This window comes from Lissotriton vulgaris, unplaced genomic scaffold (assembly GCF_964263255.1).
Source record: "Lissotriton vulgaris unplaced genomic scaffold, aLisVul1.2 SCAFFOLD_919, whole genome shotgun sequence".
Classification (NCBI taxonomy): Eukaryota; Metazoa; Chordata; class Amphibia; order Caudata; family Salamandridae; genus Lissotriton; species Lissotriton vulgaris.
Window position 1 is genome coordinate 135,681 of NW_028251383.1, and position 27,095 is coordinate 162,775.

Below are 27,095 nucleotides of genomic sequence, written 5' to 3' on the forward strand. Positions count from 1 at the left end.
TGTGTCTATACACAGTACAAGACAAGTAACTCGCATCCATTATACACATACGGCCCTTGGCATGACTTCACTCAAAAAGCACATACTACACTAGATACAAGTTCCTTTCAGCACCAGATATCGCCTTTTTTTCTTTTGCTTTTCTTTCATTTTAACAAGTTGTGGTTAAAATGTTCAAAAATGAAGATGTCTTGCAATTAGTTGTGATATTCACCTCTTATCACCCATGCATTACTGTGTACTATAACCCTATAATTACCATACCTATGGGCCATGCACTTCTGTAATAATTAATATGTCTGCACATGGTCAATTACTGTTGTGAAGAAGTCACATGCAATACACGAGCCCTGCTCCTCAAATGGAGGTAATGTTATGTGTGGGTTGCGGACGCCCATGCTAATTTGCAAATGCACTTTAACCTCTGGGTCACATAGCAGAGGTTCTGCTATGGTTATAGAATTATAACACCTAGAATTATATGTACAACAGTGTAATGGCAGCGTTGATTTTGCAAAAATCAACGCTATACACCAATGTTCAGTTTGTTTGTATCAGGAAATTGATAACAAAATGCAATAAAGATATATATTAAAAAAAAAAAAGAAATCAAGATCTGCAAGGCATGACTTCAACTGTGCCAAGCAGATTCTGAGTGTGGGCTTTAACTTCAGTCATATCTTACATCCAGTTCGCTGTCCAGAGCACCCATAATACTATTGCCACAGTGGCTTCCTGTGACATCCCTTGTTTTTGCACAGTGGGAACTTGTAAGTATTATTGTGACATCATCTATGGTTGGACATGGGACAGGATGAGACTTTAAGCCATGCCCTGGGACGGAAACCCCTCTACAGGTACCAACTGGGCTCGGTCAATGGGTAGCAGTTTTTGCATACTTGCATAACAAGATTCCCTATATGAATATGAATACAAAATGCACATTTTGGACCCTCTGTACCTTTCTTCATGTTTGACTAATGTGATTGCAATTTTTCAAGTAGAAAAGTAGTTTACATTTTATTTGGGAGGTTTCCTGTGTATTTGACGTACAGGACAAACTTACCAGCAATCTGAAATTACCTCTTCTGTGATTTCACATAATACGTGTATATACCAGTGCCCACTGGCACGTGGGGCAGGGCATTGAGATGTTCAATCAATGCATATTGCTACCAGTTCAGTTTCACATTACTTAGAGGATTAATCTTCTGGTTACATGGTAGCGATATGTCAATGCTCTCTCACCTTAAATTTGCTTGAAAGGAAAAAGATGCTGTTTGAAATTTTTTCAGGGGGAAACATTATCTTCCATCACACTAGGAATTGCTCCACATTTTCCCGGAGTTTAGGTGCTCCCATTTGACGCCCACCCCAATGCCCCCAAGAAACATTTTTGAAAAATGTACTCCCTAAATATTTCAAGGGTTTATTATCTTCATGAAAAGGAAGATGGAGAGACATGGTTAGCTTTGAACAGTTAGGCATAATACTTTCTCAGATAGCAATATGTTTTTTTTAAATGTACAACTGCAGAAAAACAATGTATTACATTTACAACAAATTTGAAAAAGAAAGCAGACACCTTTTCAAACTAACCTGGGTTCTTTTTCAAACTTGCAAATACATTGCCTATGGCAAATCAAAAAACTATATATTTCGAACCAGATTTAAAATAAACTCAAAAATGGTAGACCTAAATATCTAAACTGAAATATTTCATGTACAGCCTACAAATTGTACTACATTGATATTTGTACACCATGGAAAAGCCTCGAAGAGCTTTTAGAAGGTTGAGTAAGCAGCTACTCCTTTTGTAGGTTGAGTATGTGCTATCAATATGGTCACGATCGAAGAACTTTCGTACTGAGCATAAGACGTGAATGTGGTCTTCATTTCTATTGAATTGAAACTGCAACTGCATTGCATGCACTGAGCATGACATATACTGAAACTGTGGGAGGGAAAAAGATGCTGCTGGAAACCCTCACTATCACTACTTTGCCAAGTGTACCCTCTTCTAATATGAGAGCAGGACTTTCAGAGTCAGCAGTGAAGATCAAATCAGCTAAATCATCTGAGACTGATGGACCACAGGCTGCGTTTGAGGCAGAATCCAAGGAATATCACAGACCTAGGTCTATACAGGAGAGGTAAAGGAAAAACCCAAAGAATACCTCAAACTGCATAGTAGCAATTCTACTGGGGTTCACCAAAACAGGTTGTTTCTGACAAGGCATGGCTAAAATCAAACATTTTTAAGTACAAGCTAAACGTAAATATTTTCAGGCTAGACGAACCAAAAATTAAACATTGTTTTGCAAATTAGTCCACAAGTGAACTTGTCCAAAACTTTTCAAATTTGGATGTGCTAGGTCAAAATACGCTCTACAGTAAACGAGCCAAACTCAAACATATCCCAAGCCATCATCCAGCTAGAACGCCAAGCCAAACCATTCACAAAATCAAGTTCTTCTAATACCAAAGTAGGCTAAACCTTTCACTCCATCCGAGCCACAAGAGAACATAATCATTCAAAGCAGCACATATTTAGATCCAATTACCTGTCAAACATTTCTTACCAACTGAATCTAAGTTCATACATTTTTAGGCTAATTGTAACCAAAAGAAAAAAACAATCAGTGAAACAAACCTAAAATCAAACATTAGAGTTTGAATTTTTTTCTAAATTGTGAACAAATCGAAATGGACTGTGAAAAATTAAGTAGTATCAGGTCAGAAAACGTCCATGTTTTAACATGTCTGTGCGGAACGTCCCTGTCAAATTTCCACCTCAAAAAAGATAGTTTTTTTAAATTTATGAAACCCTAGAAGTGATATTGCAAGTGCAGTTCAAGGTAAGTGCACAGTTCAGTAATTATTCACATTTGCTGACTTATATGCTAATTTTCCGTCCCCAGCATCATCTTCCTGCTTATTAGCAATGTGTGAGCAAAGCTGCCTGCTCATCAGCGGAGCGCCAGTCTGTAGCTGTTTCCATGGTTATATTCTCAGTAAGGACGGCCGGAGTTGTTATGGTAAGGCATGTTATTTTACTTTCACCAAATGTTCCTGGGTTTTATTTAGATGCCACAATGATTATGGTTTACTCGTCTGTGCGCATTTAGCAAGGATATATCTTCAGACTCTAATATTTAGAGGTCAGTGTTACTGGAGATGAAATCCAGATTTTACTTGCCCCATTGGAAATAGGAGGTCAACGGTAGCTCTGCTAATCTAGTGTGTTTCAACCAGGGACTCCCGCTTCTAAGAGCAGGTTCAGTCCAGTGGTGACTGGCTTATCCCGAGGGTGGTGGGCCGGGGGATAAAAAAAATTAAATAGACTTACCTTGGTGACTTGCAGCGCAACGTCCTCCTCCCTCAGGTGACTTCACAGGAAGCTCTGATGCAGGACACGGCACCACCCAACCCTGGTGCTGCTTTCACAGCATGAAAGCAGCACCAGGATTGGATAAAGTGGGCTCTCCCAGTGCTCGTAAGAGCACTGGAGGCCTGCGCATTCTCTAACACAGATGCCCACGCTGTTCAACATCTACATGAGCCCCCTCGCGGCCATCGCACGCCAACACAACCTCAACATCATCTCCTACGCCGACGACACCCAGCTGATCCTCTCCCTCACCAACGACCCCGACACCGCCAGAACCAACCTACACGAAGGGATGAAAGACGTAGCCGAGTGGATGACGAACAGCCGCCTGAAACTGAACTCAGCTAAGACGGAAGTCCTCATCCTGGGATCAGCACCCTCCGCCTGGGACGACTCCTGGTGGCCCCCTGCCCTCGGCAGCGCACCCAAACCAACGGACCACGCACGAAACCTTGGCTTCATCCTGGACTCCTCCCTCTCGATGATCAGACAAGTCAACGCCGTCTCCTCGTCATGCTTCAACATCCTACGCATGCTCCGGAAGATCTTCCGGTGGATCCCCACCGAAACCAGGAAGACGGTCACCCAGGCCCTCATCACCAGCCGACTGGACTACGGGAACACCCTTTATGCCGGAACCAATGCCAAACTCCAGAAAAGACTCCAGCGCATTCAGAACGCCTCAGCACGACTCATCATGGACATCCCCCGACACAGCCACATCTCCGGACACCTGAGAGACCTGCACCCACGCACACAAAGCTCTCCACAACCAAGGCCCCAGATACCTCAACGATCACCTGACCTTCTACACTCCCACTCGCTAACTTCGATCGACCAGCCATGCCCTCGCCGCCGTTCCCCGCATCCGACGAACCACAACGGGAGGAAGATCCTTCTCCTACCTGGCTGCCAGGACGTGGAACTCCCTCCCCATCCACCTCCGCCTGACCCAAGACCACCTCTCCTTCAGGAAGCAACTCAAGACCTGGCTGTTCGAGCAGTAGAGGACCCCCCTCCCCCAAGCGCCTTGAGACCCTCCGGGTGAGTAGCGCGCTATATAAATGCTTTGATTGATTGATTGATTGATGTCTAAGACAGCTATGTTGGAGACATTTAAAATGCTCATATCTGGCTCGCCGGCCCAAGACGGCCGGCCAAAGAGACATGCACATTTTAAAGCACATAGCTCTCTGCTGCTGACATTCGGTGCCACTTAGTCAGGATGGGTTGCTGAAAAATAAAACAGTAATAAATTAACTTGATCACAGTTTTATTTTTCAGCTCTGGGGCTTGTGGGGTGACTCTCCTCTGCTCAAATGGAGGAGCCACCCCTGGTTAAGCCTTCTGGTGAAATACCAAGGCAAACTAAGACTATCCAGTGAGCTTGGGGATGGAATTACAGACTTCCCTAGTAGTTCCTGATTTCTAACTTCAGGGTCCCAGATGCCATCAGCAGATAATTCCTGCACTTGAAGTTACCTGTACCCAGATAATGGTAATTCCTGAAAGGGATTGGGGAAAATACCGACCCTATTTGCAGGGCGCTCAGAATCAGACCCTAACATTTCACACGTTTCTCTAAGGAGGGCTGCAACTAGTATGATAAATCACATTTTCATTCTTAGGGGAGCGCTCATTCTCCTGTAGCAAGGCATTTTGTTATGCTCCATAAATGAGACAGTATTGTATCTAGTTATTTTGAAATCATATCTAAACAAGATATTGTGAATCACCTCAATATTCTTCAAGGATAGATGGCACTAGCATGGTAAGGCATTTTTTTTTTTTTTTTTTTTCCTCATAGCCACCATGAGTCTATATGCCAAAACGGATTAGCCGACGAACAGCTGTCTCAGTTTATCCAAACTGGTAGGGAGAAAAGCGGACAAGGTGGGGGCCAAAATTCCCTCAGCTGTCACTGACCCGACCGAAAGGCAAAGACCAGATCTAAGTCAGAATGGCACCCAACACGGGCCGGGCTAAAACCGGGCAACGGCTGTGCGGATGGTGTGTGCCAAAGACCCCATGGTAGTGTAATCATGGGACCCGGGGGAAAAAAAAAACCCTGGGTAGTCTACTACATCCATGAGAGCAAATACCAAAAGGCCCTTTTACTCTGGTTACCAGATCTAGCAAGGTCCATACGGGAGGTCTGCAAGAGATAGGCTTGCCAGTCATTGAAGGAGGGAGGCAAAGGGTCTTTCCATCTTCTGCATATCTCCCTTCTTGCAAGCAGTACTGCGTAGAACACCTAACTGAAATCTGAAGTCCATCTAAAAGCCCAAATATCACCAAAGGCAAGTTTATAGTAATCTTGAACCCCAATGATGTTGTAAGGGTGTCGCCAATGGCTGCCCAAAAAGAGCCTAATCGGGGACACTCGAAAAACATATGGGCGTCTGATGCAGCGATAAGCCCACACTTAGCGCATGAGACTGAGTTACCCCCTGTGAATTTAGATAACCTAAGTGGGGAATGATAAGCCCTATGAAGTGTATAAAGATGATTTCTACGCAGCCAAGATGGCTTCACAATATTCCATAAAAGCTCAAAAGAGGCAGCCCACAGTTCTTGCAAGTTGTGATCGGTGATTAAAGAACCCCATAACAAGTCCGGTAAGCTAAAGTCCCCATCCATTTCCTCGAGTATAAATTTATACCATTGAGAGACCTCTTTTTTTCTGTCTCTCTGTTCACTAAATTGGTAATAAGGAGGCTGTAGCCACCAAGAACACGTTTATTCCCTTTATGGGGTGATCGTTTATGTGCTTGAGGCCAGCTGGCCATTTGCAGGTATTTAAATCGTGAGAGATTGGGGCCGATCTTAGTTCGAAGATGTTCCCATGAGAGTAGGTCCCCATCAAAAAATAGGTCTCCCCAAACTTACAAACCTGCATCTCTCAAGGGTGTCGCTAAGGTATCACCTAGCCAAGCCGGACTTTCAGGCAACCCCCATAATGGTGCTTTGTCACAAAAGTACCCCTGTTTTATGGATTTTGTTACATCTGCCCACATTTTTGCAAGCCCTTGCAAGACCTTCAATTTGATTTTTTTAAAGAATTTCGGATTACCGAATTTAAAAAGAAAACCAGAGTGACCCAGACCTTCACCATCCAACATAGCAGAAAACATTAAGCCCAACCCGTGATCCGTGGGAATCTTAAACAGCATTCGGGTATGGGAGAGCTGGAATGCCCATGCGTACAGTTTTAAATCAGGGGCCGCCAATCCCCCCTTAACCCTTCGCCTCCTGAGTTTCTTCCAAGCTATTCTCGGCAAGTGGTTGTTCCAAATAAACGATGAAATGTCTGACTGAAATTTAACTAAACAAGATTGATTAAAATATAAGGGAATAGTGTTAAATAAAAAGGATATTTTGGGTAAAATCGACATTTTAATCAAGTTAATACTCCCAATCAAAGAAAGAGGAAGGTGAGACCATGATTGCATCAGCTTACGGCAGTCCTTTACTACAGCTAAAAGATTAACTTGGGAAACTTTTACGATATTCAAACCCAAGGACCGCATTGATGAGCCTGCCTGTACACCAATGACGTTCTCCTCATCGTTCCAAACCATCATCTCGGTCTTAGCTGTATTTATCTCATACCCAGATATTTGACCGAAAGCGGAGGCTATTCTTAGAATTGCTGGAAGTGCAGAACTAATCTCCGAGGTGAAAATAAGCAGATCATCGGCATATAGGGCAACTTTTTTCTCCCACCCTCTGTATGACAAAGGCTTAATGATACCCTCATCCCTCAGTTGTTGTGCAAAGGGCTCAATATAGATATCAAAAAGTAAGGGTGAGAGCGGACAGCCCTGGCGTGTCCCCCTTGAAATGGTAAATGGGTCTGAGAGCTCTCCGTTTACTAATAGACGCGCAGTTGGATTACGGTACAGTAGACTAACTGTCCGGCGGAACCCTGCTCCCACGCCGAACTTGGCCAAGGCCTCCAACAGGTACATCCAGTTAACCCTGTCGAAGGCCTTGGTTGCAACCAACGTAAGAGCTGCCAACGGGAGATTCGCAGCCGAAGCCATATCTATGGCTCCTATCAGATCGTAAGTTAATTCATGAAGATTTTGGCCTTTCACGAAACCTTTTTGGTCCGGATGAAGAACCGAGGGGGCAATTGAGGCCAGCCTAGTTGCCAGAATGGTGGTGAAGATCTTATAGTCCACATTTAAGATTGAGATTGACCTGTAAGATCCACAAGCATCCCTTGGTTTGCCTGATTTCAGAATGAGGGTAATTGAAGCGTTATCCCAAGATGGAGGGGGAATCTGACCCTGTAGTAGAATTTCATTGAATAATGTGGTGAGAAAGGGTACTATTTCGGTCTCCAAAGCTCTATAAATTTCAGCCGGCAACCCATCAGGCCCAGCCGCTTAGGTAAATTAGTATCCCTCAGCCAACCCTCAATAGACTCTGGTGAAACCACATTATCCTCCTTATAAATCTTTTGAAAGAAGTCTCGGAAGGCCCTCCTAATATCTTCATCTGAGGAAAAGGTTTTGTTATCTATCGTAATTGCTGTTACGTTATTACGGACTTGATCTACTTTAGTCTTCCACGCCAAAAACTTTCCCGCCCCCTCACTGTATTCAAAGTGGGCTAATTTACTAGCCTCCCATCTCTGTTGGACTCTGAGATTTAATATCGAGCCTAAACTGGCTTTCTGGACCAGCAGTTCTTTCCGGAGGAAATTTAAAGCACTTTCAGATGCTGTTAGGTTGGTATCTATGTCCTGTTGGATCTGAACTATTTTAGCTTCAATAGAGGTAATTTCCTCCCTGTGCTGCTTTCTTCGATAAGATACTTTCCCCGTTATATGTCCTCTCAAGAAGGCTTTAAACGAGTCCCAGATGATACTCGGAGCCGCTGAGCCTAAATTAGATGTCATAAAATTATAGGCTTCAAACTTAAGATCGGTGATATCCTCTGAGAAAGTAAGAAGAGAACGGTCAAATGACCATTGGGTGTTTGATCGTTTAATAGGCCACAGCAATTCGATTTCTACTGCCGAATGGTCCGATAAATGCTGAGGAAAATAACCGATTGCTTGGACAGAATCCACCAGTCTCAGGGAAATTAAGAAAAAGTCTATCCTGGACTGGTGGTGATATTTATAGTTCCGAAAGGATACCCCTTGTTGTTGCCCAGACATCTCTCTCCAAATATCGACAAAACCATACTGCTTCATTGCGCTCAGTAGAAAGGACCTAGTTTTAGACAAGGCTAGGGAGCGACTATTAGATGTTAAGGCATCTTGTTATTCGCTAAGGATAGCTGACATTGGAGCTTGTTTGGGACACATGGCACTATATTGTGGCTGGGGCTGGCTTGGTAATGTATCTTGTTATTCTCCAAGGATAGCTGAAATGCTGAAACTAGCACATCACCTCGGTATTCCCCAAATATGGTTAGAGAGTAGGAAGGTATATTGTTGCTTTCGTAAATGGATGATATGGCAAAACACCCAGGAAGTTCTCATCCTGGGATCCTCACCCTCCGCCTGGGACGGCTCCTGGTGGCCCCCCGCCCCAGCGCCTTGAGACCCTCTGGGTAAGTAGTGCGCTATATAAATACGATGATTGATTGATTGATTGACCCCCATTTTGCTGATTGATTGGTGGAGGGTATCATGGTAATGTCTCCTATTTGTGACAGTGATATGGTAATGCAACTTAGGGGGTGTTAAATAATGCGCATTGCAATCATTGTTTTTACATGAATATATTTCAAGTTATTTGACACCTGCTCCTTGAAGTGGTTTGAAATGTAAAAATATGTACCTGTTGCCACTTACTATATTATACTTTACAAAAGGGCGCCTCAAAATTAAAAGTGGTTAGAATAATTATTTAAAAAGTACATCTCAAATTGTTTAAAGAATTGGCACTTGGGCTGCTAAATTAAAGCATCTCCAACTGTGATAAACAGTTTAGGATCGTTCACATTGTTCATCAGTCATCTTGCAAAGATGGGAGGCAATCTTAACATATGCATACCTTAAGTCACAGAAAATGGGAATAGCTCTTTCAGCAAATTTCAGATGGCATATCAAGAACTTGATTAACTATTACAGCAAGCTCCTCTTAAATACCAAGAATGAGAGTAACTCTTGCAGCAAGCTTCCCATAATGACATACCTAGTAACTCTTAAAGAGTGTGGTACCAGAACATCACAATCAGAATAGTGTCTGCCTTAAATATCTTGTCCTAAATATAATTTACAAAATTTGACCCCACTGCAGTCAATATTAGAAAATCTGTACTCAATTATTTGATATTTTTGTAAACTATATTCAGGACCCAATATCTATGCCACATGAAATTTCTGTATACAATATTCTTGCAAATAACCCTCTTACTGCTAGCTTTCAATGCTATATCAAGAACAGGAGTAACTGATGTAGAATAGGGGTAACTCTTGCAGCAAGAATATCATGAAATTTCAAGATGCAGTGACCACTGCAGCAATCTTCCTAATGTATAACAAAGTAGCATTTACAGCCAGGCAACTCATAATTGCCCAATCTCATCTACACACACCTTTCTCATCTCCAGGTATGAGGTAAGTGTCAGGAAAGAAAGTGCCACATACATGAAGGTCTGTGAGGTACTCCACCAGAATATTAGCTACAGAGTATTGTGGGGCCAAAGGATTATGGCAAAAATATTGAGAATCAACATTTTGTGATGGTAGGTATAGGCTTACTATACTTAACTCCACATATGTGTAACAACTATCTCTCTCGCCAAATCTATATCTATATAGATGTATAAATATCTATATAGATATATATATAGATATTAATATCTCCAAAGACACACCGCTCCCACCAGGAAACAGAACAGAGCACACAGCGGGAACTGCAGTGATCAAATTGTATTTAATCCAGCATGACACATTTGACAACCTTGCCTTTTTCATATGCTGGTGACACACCTGTGTTACAATTACGCCATTTAAAACTGATTTTTCCTCCTTTCTATTGGTGGATGTCTTTTTTGTGCAGTGAGAAAGGACATGAAAATCTCAACACTTGAATTAGTAAATACAACCGCCATACACACTGGTGCAATGAATGTTTCTTTTTCCCAAAAATGTTCACTAGCCCCATAATGGATGTATGCCCCATTTTGACACAATGTCCTCTCCTACAGTGGACATGGGCTCCATCCTCTAGCCCAATGCTAGCACTGACTTCCTAACCCAAGTTTCACTCATACAAAACCAGTGAAATTTAGCATTTGCAGTTACCTGAGCTAACTATAACTGAAGGCCCGCAATAGTGATGTCATTGACTGTGTCACGAGTGATGTAATATGTGAGATCTTAATCAATGCATGGTGTGGGCGTAAGTTATAGCTATAGCTCAGGTAACTATAACTGCTGAATTTCACTGGATTTCTACGAGTGAAATCTGAGCCTAACTATATCATCAGGAACTCTGCTGTGTCGGACTAACTGGAGTTACCAGGAGGGCTTCTGGGCCCCTAAGAATCCTCAGCATCCAAGAAGAATTCATACCTGAACCAGCCGTGTGCCAGGAGGCACAATTGCAGAGCGGTGGAGAAAAGGGGCATTGCCTCCAAAGAACTCTCGATAATACCACAGTGTGGGACTTACTGGAGGTAACAGGAGGACTTGTTGGCCTCCAAGGACACTATAGAGCCAAGGGGACATCATCCCCCAACCAGCAGTGTGCCCGGAGGTGCATTTGCAGAGTGGTGGAGAAAGGGGCATGGCCTCCGAAGTCCTCTCAGCAATCGCACTCTGTGGGACTTACTGGAGGTAACACAAGGGATTGTTGGCCCCCAAGGACCCTCAGCATCCAAGGAGACTTAACCTGACCAGCAGTGCATCAAGAGGCACATTTGCAGTGTGGTGGAGAAAGGGGCATGGCCTTTGAACACCTCTCAGCAATCCCTCTGTGTGGGACTTACTGGAGGGAACAGGGGGGCTTGTTGGCCCACATGGACCCTCTGGAGCCAAGAGGACTTAATTTCCCAACCAGCACTGTGCCAGGAGGTGCGTTTGCAGAGTGGTGGAGACAGAGGGCGTGGCTTCCGCAGTCTTCTCAGCAATCAAGCTCTGTGGGACATACTGGAGGTTACAGGAGGGTTTGTTGGCTCCCAATGACCCTCGGCATCCAAGGGGGTTTCATCCCCTAATCAGCAGTGCGACAGGAGGTGTATTTGCAGAGTGGTGGAGAAAGGGGGCATGGCCACTGCAGAACTCTCCTGAGGTAACAGGAGGGCTAACAGGAGGGCTTGTTGGCCCCCAAGGACCCTCTGCAGCCACGGAGGATCACATCCCCCAAGAAGTGCGTATGCAGAGTGGGCGGGCGGGGCCTCAGGTGACTTGCCAGTCCCTCAATTTTTCATTTTTTTTTATTATTTAGTATGTAAGGACCCCCTCCCCCCCCTTCCATGGGCCAATTTGGGTCCCAGGGACCCCATCCCCTTGGGCCAGGTCTTTCTTCAACGGCAGGGGTTGCGGTTCCACTGTGTCCCAAGATATTCAAATTTGGATTTCGGTTAATATCTCTGAAACTACTGAACAGATTTACACTAAAAAGCAAAAAGGTACTTTCCTGACGACGGTTAGGACCAACTTTTCCCCTAGACAAAACGTTTTTTGTTTTACTAATAACTTTGGTGTCGTTTGACGAATTTTCACTAACGTTTTGAAACTAGTGTACCAGTTACTTCAGCTGCTGTCAAGAAAGTTTTAGGGCGATTCAGCAAGTAAGGGCTGAGAAAAATACTATGCGTATTTTTCATTTTTTTAACATGAATACAGCCTGAACCACTAAAAACGAATGCCACCAAATTTTGCAGAAAGGTAGATCTTGGTCTAGAAAGTGCCTTTAAGTTAAAACTACAGCACCCAGTGTACCACCACTAGAGTGATAGTGCATAACATGACTGCAGGTCTATCAATGTAGCTTGTCCGTGCAGTTTTAGAACTGCAAATTCGACCTGTCAAAATAACCCCCTTTAACAAGCCTAAACCCTCCTTTTAAATAACTCACTCTAAAAATATAATTATTGGACTTTTTAAAATATTTCGTGCAAGCCTAATCAGATTTTCAATCAATATATTACAAAAGGTACTTCTAAAAGGTTGTGAAAAAACAACATAGAGAGCTAGGACTGGTAGTGGGCTGTCCTTGTCCCTAGTTAAGGTATTATCAAAAACAACATTGGACGGACCTGTCTAGCACAATGTCCAACATTGCTGTGTCTGGCACCACAGCGGTTTGTTAGAAGAACCTTCACACACCAACCTAGTTGGTGTCATGCTTCATCATCGGGTTCCCAGCTGAGTAGCCGAATGCTACTCAACTGTGCTGCGACACCTGATTACAGTGGAGCTGGTTTTTGTGGTGGTGTGATGAAGTGGTGTATTAAAAATATCTCTGGTACTCCGAATGACTAAAAGTATTTTATTCCCAGTGGCCCAGGATATGGTAAAAACAGAAGGATAACTCAGAAAGACTGTTTAGTTGAATATTAGTTATCTGTTAGGTCGACATGTTTCAGCCCATATGAAAATGAGTGGGGCTTTCTTCAGGACCTTGTTTTAAGTGATATTAAAATGTGGTGAAAAAGTGAAAGTGAGTGGCAAAAATTGTTACACCACGTGTATTTTTATTTTAAGTAGCTCACGCGCTAAGGTGTGCTAGCTTATGCGGTGGGGACTGACCGTATTTTGTGTCACCTGCGGTAATATTACCTGTAAAGTAAAATAACAAGACAAACATAGTACAACATTTAATATATGAATTCCAAAAGAGTCATGCTAGTCTATATCGTCAATCAAATGCGGTGAGTTATTAAATGGTAAGATCATTGTGTATCTTTCATACGTGTACAACACTTATGCACACAGCATGCTTGTTAAAAAGGAGCTGTTTGGTGGTAAAACACTTGCTTGTAACAGGGCTAGAAAAAAAGCCTCCATCGTACTTCAAATGGAGTCTTAAATGCATGATGACTGCAGTAAGTCAGGTCACGATGATTGCATTTATACTCCAAGGTGTAGTGTTGTATGGAGTTCTATACGTGAAAAAATACCTGTAATATTTGTGTACAATGAGGGCCAAACAAAAACATATTTTGGTCCATGTCATTTTAGCAAAGTTCAAATTAAATTATATTTACATTGGTTACGAAAATACAACGCAAATCAGAACCCGTGGGCGGGGGACCCTTTGTCTCACCACCTATTTGGAAATGCAGAAACGGTTTGAGCTGTTTTGTTGCTTATTACAAAGACAGAAGGAGGAAAGTGAAAACGACAATGGCAACGCGTATCCTGGGCTTTTCATTTGTTATGGCACTTACTTGTGAATGAGGGCTCTCCTGGCTGTAAACCTACATGTGAATCTCACAGGACCTGGCTGGTGTTTGAACCGGGCCCGCATAGTAATTAAGTAAAAGGAAAGCACGGGGAAGTTGCCGGGCTGTTGGGCGTTTCCCGTGCATGCGGGAGAAGCACGCAACCACTAGACGGCGAGAGTCTCTGGTGTGGTGGGCTACTCGTATGTAGGAATACAGGAACACGTTTTCGCTCTAGGATGTTGGCGTGCATGCGCTGTAAAATCTTGTTCTCTCTGACTGAATATGCAAATAGGGGATATTAGCCCGTATGCGCTTATGTTAAATCTCAGTGTTTATTCGCTGGGATGGCCATTATGATAGTTGAGGCGCATGTGTTAAAGCACGCTGGAATGTTATCAATAGTGCTCATGTAAACTGTATTTACATCATATTGGCAAAACGGGACATTTAAAAACTAGATGTTAGCGCACATGCACATGCGCTATGTCCACTGAAATAGTGATTTCTCAGGACTAAGGCGCATGGTGCTCGTATATGAGTTCATAGTTACATTTACAGTGTAAGCACACACAATGCTGGTTAAATGACGCTAAAGTGCGGTGTTGGGGAGTTAATAGCATGTCAATAGTCCAGCAGTTTTCCAAATTATGTGTATGCATGGTAATTAATACACATAACTGTGTATTAGGCAATCAAGAGTGAAGATGATAGAGACACGCCACTACTTCTGGTATCCTGGACTAATTATTATTTATGGATTACTTATTCAAACTGTTCCATGGAATGTTATCATTTAATCCATGTAGATGGGTGGATAGGCAATATATCCATCTTTGCTCTTTTTCTAACAATTGTTGTTGAGAGGGTGAGTTATCTAGGTGTTCATTGATGGTCCATTCCATATCATTTGGGGTTTGGCCCAGTTCAAGGAAATGATTTGTCATTCTCGTGGTATTCCTTTTACACAGAATATTGCTCCTATGTTCACATATTTTGGTTTTCACCTTTCGACTGGTCATGCCAACATACCTATGTTTGCATTGGCATGTGATTAGATATATTGCGTTGTTGGTATTGCAATTTGTATGTCTCCGTATTTCCCACACTTTGCCTGGTTCCAAATGTAAGGATTTCTCTGGTTTTGTCAAATGGCACATGCTACAATCACCACAGGGTTAGTGGCCAGCAACCCTGGGCAGACCCCAAGCATTTTCTATTGTATTGACTTGTTGTACATGTTGTGGTGGTCTGGTAGATTCAAGTTTATCCTTTAGGCTGCTTCCTTTCCGATACGGAAACATGGGCTTTTCCCATTGAAGGTTGCCTGAGTTCAATAGTTTCCCATGTTTTTGGACTATATTTGACACTTTGTTTGACACCGCAGTATAAGTGGTTAAACAGGTTAATGGGATTGATTTTTTACTGGGTATTTTTTGTTCAAGAAGGGCTTCTCTGTTTTGATTGCGTGCCCGATTTTGTGCTTTTGTAGTGATTCTTTTCGGGTAACCTCTGTTTTCCAGTTTGTCGGACAATGTGTCTGCCTGTGCTTTGAAATCATGTGGATTGCTACAGTTCCTCCGCAGTTGCAAGTACTGCCCATAAGGAAGATTCTCTCTGAGCGGGCGAGGGTGGAAGCTTGTATAGTGTAGCAATGAGTTCTTCGCGGTTGTCTTAAAGTGTGTCTTTGTGTTTAGTTTGCCATTTGAGTGGAAAATTCCAGATCAAGGAAAGTGATAGTTTTCTGCTTTTTGCATGAGTGAATTCCAGGTTGGAATCTTGGCCATTTATCCACAAAAAAAAAACATTCAGTGCTATTTCTGTGCCCTCCCAGATGAGGAGTACATCATCTATATATCTTTTATAGAAAATTATGTTAGATATGGGTGGGTTTTGTCATTGTGTCATTTCAAAGTTGTACACGTGCAACCCTGCCACACTAGGGGCAAAGGTGGTACTCATAGAAGTACCATAGGTTTGTAAGTATAGTTGGCCCTCAAACTCAAAGTAATTTTCTTTTAGAGCCAAACTTGCACATGTTAGGATGAACAATTTTCGTGTTTTGTGTTCCCATGTGATGGTGTTTAAGGAGGCTTCAAGTACATTAAGTGTGTCATCTTGCAGTAGGCTGGTGTACAAGCTTTCTGTGTTCAGGCGTACCAAGAAGGATGTGTTTGGGTTGAAAGTTAGATCTTTTAATTGACCCAAAAGGTCTTTGGTATCTTGAAGGTAGGTGCTTGTTGCCTGGACAATTGGTTGTAGGTAAAAATCACAGAATTTAGAGATGGGTTTTAGAACTGACCCGATGCCAGATACTATCATGCGTCCTGGTGGAGGTATTTTGTTTTTGTGTATTTTTGGTATGGTATAGAAATAAGGAATTTTCCCTGTAGAAGTAGTGAGGAACAGTGCTTCTTTCCTGCTAATGTGTCCATTATCCTCTGCTTCTTTCACAATTGCTTGAATTTCCATCTGTAATCTCTCTGTTGGATTGTTTTGCAAGGGTTGGTAGTTTTGTCTGTCGCTCAGGAGGCGGAGACATTCCATTTGGTAGGCAGTTTTATCTTGGAGTACAATCCCTCCGCCTTTGTCGGCTGGCTTCATTATGATGTTCTCATTATTTCTTAGAGATGTTATAGCATTCAGCTCCATCTTGTTGGTGTATTTGAATATTTTTCCTTCTTCCAGAGCTTCAATATCTTTAAACACCGCCTGTTCGAAAGCTACAACCTCTACTGGTGTGGTGTTAGGAGGGGGGAGGAAGTTGGACTTTGTTCTGAGTCCAGTGTCTCCGTTTTCTTGGGTGTTTTCTTCAGTGGGCTGGTTGGTGAAGAAGACCTTGAGTTTGACTTCTCTAAAGAACTCTGCCATCTCACAGTGAAGGCGAAACCTATCCAGGCAGGCAGTGGGGACAAATCCAAGTCCTTTGTTCAGCACTTCCCTGTCTGTGTGTGTCAAAGTCCAACTTCCTCCCCCCTCCTAACACCACACCAGTAGAGGTCACAGCTTTCGAACAGGCGGTGTTTAAATATATTGAAGCTCTGGAAGAAAGAAAAATATTCAAAAACACCAACAAGATGGAGCTGGATGCTGTAACATCTCTAAGAAATAATGAGAACATCATAATAAAGTCAGCAGACAAAGGAGGAGGGATTGTACTACAAAAATAAAACTGCCTACCAAACGGAATGTCTCCGCCTCCTGAGCGACAGACAAAACTACCAACCCTTGCAAAACAATCCAACAGAGAGATTACAGATGTAAATTCAAGCAATTGTGAAAGAAGCAGAGGATAATGGATACATTAGCAGGAAAGAAGCACTGTTTCTCACTACTTCTACAGGGAAAATTCCCTATTTCTATACCATACCAAAAATACACAAAAATAAAATACCGCCCCCAGGACGCCCAATAGTATCTGGCATCGGGTCTGTTCTAGAACCCCTCTCTCAATTCTGTGATTTTTACCTACAACCAATTGTACAGGCAACAAGCACCTACCTTCAAGACACCAAAGACCTTTTGGGTCAATTAAAAGATCTACCTTTCAACCCAAACACGTCCTTCTTGGTAAGCCTGGAAATAGAAAGCTTGTACACCAGCATACCGAAAGATGACACACTTAATGTACTTGAAGCCTACTTAAACACCATCACATGAGAACAACACAAAACACCAAAATCGTTCATCCTAACATTTGCAAGTTTGGCTCTAAAAGAAAATTACTTTGAGTTCGAGAGCCAACTATACTTACAAACCTATGGTAACTCTGTGGGTAGCACCTTTGCCCCTAGCGTGGCAGGGTTGTACTTGTACAATGTTGAAATGACACATCTATTCAACCCAGAAAACCCACCCATATCTAACATACTTTTCTGTAAAATATATATAGATGATGTACTCCTCATCTGGGAGGGCACAGAAGAAGTACTGAATGCTTTTTTTGTGTGGATAAATGTCCACAATGCCAACCTGAAATTCACTCACGCAAAAAGCAGACAAACTATCACTTTCCTTGATCTGGACATTTTCCACTCAAATGGCAAACTATACACAAAGACAAACTTTAAGGCAACCGCGAAGAACTTATTGCTACGTTATACGAGCTTCCAGCCTCGCCCGCTCAGAGAGAATCTTCCTTATGGGCAGTACTTGCGACTGCGGAGGAACTGTAGCAATCGGGGATTGAAAAAAACAAGGACCCCCTGAACAGTGGTGTAAAACAAACTTCTAGGATAGGGATAACAATGTGTGAATAAAAATTCCTAGACAGTTCAAATATTGAAAAACAAGTGACTTAAAATGACAGCAAAGAAAGGTAAGACCAAAATCATATTAATAACAATGACAGTTTTAATGAAAAAAATCATATAGAATACTAGACAACAGAAACTATATGATGACAGTACAATAATAAAAAATCGTAAAAATCCATTCACAGTGTTAACCCTAACACATGGACACCCTCAAAAAGAAATTTTGTACAATTATCGTAGATGTCCTGGAGCAGTGGCAAATAAACTCGACGCGCGTTTCGGCGTAGAAAAAACACCTTCTTCAGGAGCCACACATTCAAATCTGAAACCTATGATTTAAAAACATTTTTTTGTTACAATACATAATTAGAAAACAGTTACATAATAAGGAATTGTTACATAATAAGGAATTTATACATCTAGTTACATAATCTAAAAATACACACCCTTCTTTCTGTCAAATTAATGTTATCTACATCATGTTTCCAAAGCTTATAAAGTCAAGCATTATTAGGTAGACCGTGGGAGTACTCATGTGGGTGGACACAAAGGAAAAAGAACACTAGATAAACATGTCCATGCAAGAAAAAATGCATTTTTAACATTGTTAACATTTCTAGATGGTCGTTCTCTAATCGTTAGCTAAAGATAGTCTTTCAGGAGAATAATAATCACAACAATGTTGAACGCTATATGTACAATCAATGATCATCAATTGAGGATATTATTTCAATGATATACATGTCATCCATAAATTATCAACATTGCAACTCACTGTTTGTGGATGATCAATCGATTTATGTTGATGTGCACTGATTAAGCAAATTGATAATAGTAACAACACAACGATTAAGAAGAAATGAGTCTGAAATGATATACATAACATAATGCTTAATTATATGATCTAAACGCAGCCTTCAATAACACTAGTGAAGCTACTACAGTCGTTTGAACATGAGGATGACAAGCACTCTGCGAAACTTCCATTTGTAAGCTGTCAGACCCTGCTTTAAACTTAGTAAGACCGATCATCAACATGTATCTCAAGCCAAGCTCAAAATTTTTAAATATTACTTTTACTAAATCAACGAGCTCCATGTAGGTCTATTAATCACCATTCGCATTGATACATTCAACGTGGCATTGATGAAGTTATATTTAAGGCTTAAAACGGGGAGAAAAGAAATGGTAAAATGTTTTACTGAAAATCCCCTATTCCTATCTCAGATATAGTGGCAGGGAAACTGTATCTTTCTCTCTGTATAGTGACTTGCAACAAAATGTAGCAAAGAAATAGGGCCCATGCTAGATCTCTACCTGAGATAAAATGCGTTCACCACGTAGTCCTTCTTTTATTGTTGGTCGTGGAATGGAAACAAATTCATCTAGGGGTTAGACAGAGATACAAAAACAGAATATTGGTGTCCAAGATCGACAAATCCTACTCACAATATTGACTGTGGGCCAGCTAGTGGGCCTTATTGACCCACAGATTACGCCAGAATCGAAAATGTATCTACCTTAGGAATCCTAGGCATCCTAGAAAGATAGTTTCGCCTTCAAGTAGATAGAGTGTTGGTGATTAATTATTCATGGTCTCAGTGGTGTTTGGTTGTCTTCATCTGAGCAGGTACGCTCTTCCTGTCGTTAAAATGCAAACCTATATGGGGCACATAAAAAAACGAGTGAATAGAGCTACTTCTCGTATGTTATCAAAAACGAGGGCTCAATACATATGCGACGTACCTTCACGTTTTGCAGGAATATTTCATTAATAGGAAATCAGGCTACAGATCACAGTGGATATTCTGAATTGTAGCGATGAATAAAAGGTCGGCCGTATGTGGACCGTCAAGCCTCTGAAAATAAACATACACAAGCACTTAATAAAAAGCTAGGGCAAATGAACGTGTACTATACCCTTACAAAACCAACTCTATGGGTCTCTGGGTTTAGAATAACGCATGGATAAGCCTGCGCCCCACAGACCAAAATAGTAGGGGATAAGCAAAAGAGCCCGCTTACCTTAACACGTGTATCAGCAGGATAATGCGGAGCGACGCAGCGTCTGTTTGATGGTACAAGGAGTAATCAATATTCTCGTAGTACTTCAGAGGTTTAAATATCCTGCCAAATGACACGGAGGACGCCAACCAGGGCGGTCGCATCAAAATAAAAGATGGACTAGTCTATTCATGGTAGTAGACATAGAAAGGGGGAGGGGGGCGGGGCGCCGGGGCTGGGGCTCGCAAAGCTGGTGTGCGAAAAAATGTCCACCATTATGAAGAGGGAACGATAGATGTAAAATTCATTAAGGTGCCAAGGTTAGCTCTAAAAGGGTATAGCGTTGCTTCAAAGGAATGAGACGACTGGATCAAATATCAAAATTGAAGCAAATCTCAGCATTCTACAACTGCATTAATAAAAATGGAAAAGTGGGGGAAGGGGGGGCGCCGATGCTCGCAAAGCTAGTATGCGAGAAAATTGTCCTCCATTTTCAATAGGGAACAAATGAGGCACAAGTCATTGAGGTGCCAAAGATGGCTCGGTGGAAGTAGAGTGTCGCTTCAAGAAAAAGAAACAACCGAATCAAAATCAAGATTAAAACACATCTTAGAGTTTTTTAACGGCATCGAAAAAAGAGAAAAATATCTCTTAGAGATAGCAGGGTGGAGAGACAGAAGGGAAACCGACCTCAAAGGCCGAATATGCAAATACATATTTTAGTAAATAAGGTGTAAGGTACATGAAACCAAATTAATGATCTAAATATTAAACGAAAAGTACTAAGTCATGACTGAAAGCAACTTCGTGACAACTAATTTCTATCCAATAAACAAGAAAAGTTCATGTATGGCCACCACAGGAAAAAATAGCATTGGTCTAAAAAGAGGGCCAAGAAAAAATTTACATATTAGTAACTCAGAAAAATTCACAATAAAAGCAATTTCTCATCCATAAGGTACAGACAAGAAGGAGTTGCAAGGGCACTTATATGATTGCGTTTTCCCACAGGATGTCGCTATTCAGCCCGTGTTTAAAAGTACCCAAACTAAAAATCCAAAAAACCTCTCTTTTCTTACGCACTTTACAGCCACCTTTACCTTCAGGTAATCTAATCTTTTCTATGATGCGCCATTGATAATCCTCTGGTTTATGCTGTTTTTCCTGAAAATGTTTAACAAGAGGAGCTACCATTTTGTTGGTACGTATGGCTGAACGATGTTCGGTTAGTCTTGTTTGAATGGGTCTAGATGTTTCGCCAACGTAACCCAACTGGCAAGGACATAGGATAAAGTAGATACAATTGAAAGTTTTGCAGTTCCACATATCAGTGGCATTCATGACACATCCATTATGTTCAAAGTATTCACCTCCCAAAATCGTGTCACAGGACTTACAGGAGGAACATTTGACTGTGCCCCTAACTGGGAAGTTGTCTGACAAGGATCTTTGGACAAATTCAGACTGTACTTTATTGTTAGTAAAACGGGAATGTACAATTAAGTCTTTGAGATTCTTGTTTCTCTTATGGGCATATAAAGGTTTGGCTAACTTTCCACCTGAGGTGGGGTCGGAATTCAAAATATGCCAGTTAGCATTGATAATTTGCCTTACGGTATTGTCCAGAGTAGAATGTTTGGTAATACATACTAATTGGGTATTCTCTTTTGGTGGTTTGGTCCTCAGTAAATGGTCGCGATCAAAGAACCTAGCTCTTTTGTATGAGTCCCTTACTAATCTATGGGGATATCCTCTGTTGAGAAATTTGTGTCTCATTTCAACTGCATGCATTGCATTGCAACAGTCTGCTAGGTTAGTGCAATTCCTCCTTACTCGCAAGAACTGGGAGAAAGGAATACTTTGCCGTTGGCTGCGGGGATGATAGCTGTTAAAAAGGAGCAAGGTATTGCGTGCAGAGGGTTTCACAAAAAGGTCAACTATCAGTTTGTTATCCTGATGCTTAATCAAAAGGTCCAAAAATTCAACCTCACTGTCATCATAATGAGCAGTAAAGTTAAGATTGATGTCTGTCAAGTTAATCCATTCCAGGAATTCCAAAAGGAGATCCTTCCCACTGGTCCAGATAAAGAAAATGTCATCTATATATCTGGACCAGTGGGAAATCAATCAATCAATCAATCAATCAATCAATGACATTTATAGAGCGCACTACATACCCGTAGGGTCTCAAGGCGCTGGGGGTGGGGGGGGTGCCGCTACTGCTCGAACAGCCAGGTCTTCAGCTTCTTCCTGAAGGAGAGGTGGTCTTGGGTCAGGCGCAGGTCGGTCGGGAGGGAGTTCCAGGTCTTGGCGGCCAGGTAGGAGAAGGACCTTCCTCCTGTAGTCGCTCTTCGGATGCGGGGGACGGCGGCGAGGGCGTGGTTGGTTGATCGGAGGTGGCGTTTGGGAGCGTAGAAGTTGATTCGGCTGTTGAGGTAGCTCGGGCCTTGGTCGTGTAGGGCTTTGTGAGCGTGGGTGAGGAGGCGGAAGGTGATTCTTTTGTTGACGGGGAGCCAGTGAAGGTCTCTCAGATGTCCGGAGATGTGGCTCGTTCGTGGGATGTCGAGGATGAGTCTGGCTGATGCGTTCTGGATCCGCTGGAGTCTCTTCTGGAGCTTGGCGGTGGTACCGGCGTAGAGGGCGTTGCCGTAGTCCAGTCGGCTAGTGACGAGGGCCTGGGTGACGGTCTTCCTGGTCTCGGTGGGGATCCACCAGAAGATCTTCCGTAGCATGCGTAGGATGTTGAAGCACGCCGAGGAGACGTTATTGACTTGCCTGGTCATGGAGAGGGAGGAGTCCAGGATGAAGCCCAGGTTGCGTGCATGGTCTGTCGGTTTGGGTGCGGTGCCCAGGGCGGGAGGCCACCAGGAGTCGTCCCAGGCGGAGGGTGAAGAGCCCAGGATGAGGACCTCCGTCTTGTCCGAGTTCAGTTTCAGGCGGCTGGTCGTCATCCACTCGGCTACCTCTTTCATCCCTTCGTGCAGGTTAGCTCTGGCGGCGGCGGGGTCGTTGGTCAGGGAGAGGATCAGCTGGGTGTCGTCGGCGTAGGAGATTATGTTGAGGTTGTGTTGGCGTGCGATGGCCGCGAGGGGGCTCATGTAGACGTTGAAGAGGGTGGGGCTCAGTGAGGATCCTTGAGGGACGCAGCAGATGACTTCGGTGGCCTCTGACTTGTACGGTGGTAGGCGGACTCTCTGTGTTCTTCCGTCGAGGAAGGAGATGATCCATTCCAGCGCCTTGTCCAGGATTCCGACGTTGCTGAGGCGCTGTACTAGGGTGCGGTGGCAGACAGTGTCGAATGCCGCGGAGAGGTCTAGGAGGATGAGGGCCGCTGTTTCTCCGTTGTCCATCAGGGCTCGGATGTCATCGGTGGCGGCGATGAGGGCGGTCTCGGTGCTGTGATTGGCTCGGAAGCCGGACTGTGAGGGGTCGAGGGATCCATTCGTCTCGAGGAAGGCGGCCATCTGCTTGTTGACGGTCTTCTCGATGACTTTGGCTGGAAACGGGAGGAGCGAGATGGGGCGGTAATTCTTGAGTTCGGTAGGGTCCGCTGTGGGTTTCTTGAGTAGAGCGCTGAGTTCGGCGTGCTTCCAGCTCTCAGGGAAGGTGGCGGTGTCGAAGGATGTGTTGATGATGTCTCGCAGGTGGGGTGCGATGACAGAGTCGGCCTTGTTGAAGACGTGGTGAGGGCATGGGTCGGTCGGTGATCCGGAGTGGATGGAGTTCATCGTGCGGATGGTGTCTTCTGTGCTGATCGGGGTCCAGGCGTGGAGGGTGGTGGTGGGGGGTGGTTGTTCGGTCTTGGTGTGCGTTGGTTGGATGTTGAAGCTGTTGTGTATGTCCGCGATCTTGTTGTGGAAGTATGAAGCGAGGGAGTTGCAGAGGTCTTGCGATGGGGTGATGTCGTTGTTTCCTGCGCTGGGGTTGGATAGCTCTTTCACGATGTTGAAGAGTTCCTTGCAGTTGTGTGCGTTGTTGTCCAGCCGGTCCTTGAATGCAGTTTTCTTGGCGGCGCGGATCAGCTGGTGGTGCTTCCGGGTGGCCAGCTTGAAGGTGGTCCTGTTGTCCGGTGTAGGTTCCCTTCTCCAGACTTTCTCGAGGGCTCGGCAGTTCTTCTTGGAGCTCTTGAGTTCGTCGGTGAACCACGGGGTTTTCTTGCTGCCGGGTCTGCTGGGCGGGGTCCTCAGCGGGGCGAGCTCGTCCGCGCAGATGCTGATCCACTTCGTGAGGTTGTCGGCGGCCTGGCTGGGGTTTGCTGAGCTGGCAGGAGGGTGCTGGCTCAGGGAGGTGGCGAGCTGGTCTGCTGTGATCTTGTTCCAGCTTCTGCGGGCGGCCTGTTGCTGGTGGTGATGGGTCGTTGTTCTCTTGAAGGTGAAGTGGATGCAGCTGTGGTCCGTCCATTGAAGCTCTGTGGCGTGGCTGAAGTCGATGTCTGTGCAGGAGGAGAAGACTGCGTCGAGTGTGTGTCCGGCGAGGTGGGTGGGGGTGGACACCAGCTGCTTGAGTCCAAGATTGGCGAGGTTGTCGAGCAGGGTGCTGGTGTTGCGGTCGTTGTTGTTCTCCAGGTGGAAGTTGAGGTCCCCCAGGAGGATGTAGTCAGCGGAGGGGAGGGCATGCGGGCTGACGAAGTCGGCGATGTCCTCGCTGAATTGGGTGCGTGGTCCCGGAGGTCGGTATATCAGGGTGCCTCTGAGGGTGGTGTTCGGGTCGGTGTGGATCTGGAAATGCAGGTGTTCGGCGGTGGTCAGGGTGTTGTCGGTGCTGGTCGTGAGACGGATGGTGTTCCTGTGGATGATGGCGATGCCTCCTCCCATCTGGTTGGCGGTGCGGTCCCTCCGGACGATCTTGTAGCCCTCTGGGATAGCGATGGCGATGTCGGGATGGATTTAAAAAACGGTGCCATCTCGTTATGAATAAATTTGGTCTCAAAAGCCACCATGTAAATATTGGCTATGGACGGTGCCAATGACGCACCCATACTAATCCCCTTGATCTGGCGATAGAGGGTATTGCCAAATTCAAATATATTTTCAGAGAGAACAATTGTCAAAAGGTCCAAGATAAAATCCTTGGGACATATAATCCCGAACTCATCAATGAACCAACTAGTAGCTAGGACAGCTTCCTTCTGAGGGATATTGCTGTACAACGCCTCGATGTCCATAGTTACTAGGATATCATTCCTTAGGTCAAAAGGTAGATTTTCCACTTTATTGATCATAGCGCCCGTATCCTTAATGTAGGATGTGATTCTTGATATTGTGGTAAATATTTAATTTACTATCATAATTTCTATGCAGGTAAGTACTTAATCAATAATAACTCAATCGGAAAGAAGGAGGCAGAGTCCGTGGTGTTAGAGTTCTTAGGGGTTTTATTCCTTAAAAAGGAATGGTCATGACTTGGCTATCATGTTCCCGCAACCACACAGGGTTCAGGAAGGGATAGAAGAGTGCGCACCACATTTTATTGACAGTACATAGCTTATATACTTAATTCATTGTCATAGAAAAACATGTGGTAGGCGTAACAGCTGAGAGAAGACAAGATAACAGTATCCACGTGTTGGCAATACGTAATCAGAAGGCGTGAACTAGGCGTGAATTTGAGGTGTGTGCTAGAAACGTCACCAGATAGGTGTCACAGAAGGGGTGGCACTAACAGAAATGTTGCAATGTCAGCAGAAATCGGAAACTTGGATGCGCGCGCAGCTGCATGACGTGTGATTGACGTGAAACTGGAGGGTGCAGGAAACTTGACATTTACACTGACGGAAAGAGACAGAAGTCTGGCATGTCAGATCAACTTGTACTTCTATCATATCTGATATCTGATGTTTGGGAACCATACTATCTGGAGGGAAAGGTCTCTGGGGCAGAAGCTAATCTATACTGACTGTAAGTGCGTGTATAAGCGCCTGAGTGTCTGCATGAGAAGCGTGGGGGCATGGGCCTTCCATGGGAGCATGGTAACAGAGGCTATGAATTACTTGCACGGAGACAGGTTGGCCCTTTGCTCTACAGATGAGGGAGATGTTTACTGAAGCTAGCAGGCAGGAATGTATTTTCGAGGAGCGGAACAGATAACTCGAAGGTTATAGTCAGTCTTGGCAGGCAGCAGGCTGAGCTGAGCACGGTGGGCCGCGCTAGAAGTAAGTCAGAGTTCACGGGTACAGAGGCAGCCTGGGCTGAGGTTTTCAGAGTCAGAAGCCAGAAAAATGGCTCAATGGCAGAAATTCAGGGCCTACTTTGCCAGAGCTGTGTGGGCGTAAATAAAAATCAATAAACTTAGACAAAGGCTCTGTATTTGTGCCAATTGTAGACACAATTGGTCTGTAGGGGGGATTTGTAAGATTTTTATGGATTTTAGGCAAGCCATAAATACATGCTGTCTTGCCTTGGTTGAAATTCAAATAATCAAAATCCTTTTGGTCTATATCACCTGAGGTGAGAGCCCGCATAGTTAACTGCTGTATTCTTTTAGATACCAAGTGTGAGGGATTGGACCTAATCTTCAGGTACGTTGTACTGTCTGACAACATCGTAATCATGTTGTGTTCATATTTTTCTGAATCTATAAGGACAATACCCCCACCCTTATCACAACTCTTGACAACTAAGTTGTCATCTTTCCTTAGAGTTTTTAGAACTTCTGACTCTTCCCTTGTTAAATTATATATAGGTTTAGGTATAAAACGTAGTGCTCTTTCTAACTTTTGGAGCACCACCAGTTCAAAAGCTGCCACTTTCGGGCCCACTTGATCCAAAGATGGGCTGAAAGTAGAGGGAAGGGCCAACCGTCTAGGAATCTGAGGTATTTCATTTGTGTCTGTGTTAGTATCAAAGAACTTTTTTAAACGAATCCTTCGAAAGAAGGAGATGATGTCTTGTTGTAACTCGAAGACATTGACATGGGTATGTGGAACATATGTAAGACCCTTAGATAGCAAAGATTCACATTGTGGATCAAGTTCTCTGGATGACAGATTAAATATGGGGATTACATCCCCTGTCTCCAATATTGCAGGTTCCTTGTTTCTCATACAAACTGGGGTTCCTGTTGTTCATGTTGATGGTGCGTTTGTT

The 27,095-nt window shown here is 43.7% G+C and overlaps 1 protein-coding gene across 1 annotated transcript in view; it reads left to right on the plus strand.

Annotated features, from left to right (window-relative positions):
* LOC147662925 (uncharacterized) overlaps nt 1-27,095 on the plus strand; it is a 468,727-nt gene that overhangs the window by 80,795 nt on the left and 360,837 nt on the right. Inside the window, exon 6 of the mRNA XM_086950793.1 lies at nt 2,922-3,038. Within this exon, the coding sequence (XP_086806919.1) occupies nt 2,922-3,038 (117 nt within the window). The remainder of the gene's footprint in view (nt 1-2,921; nt 3,039-27,095) is intronic.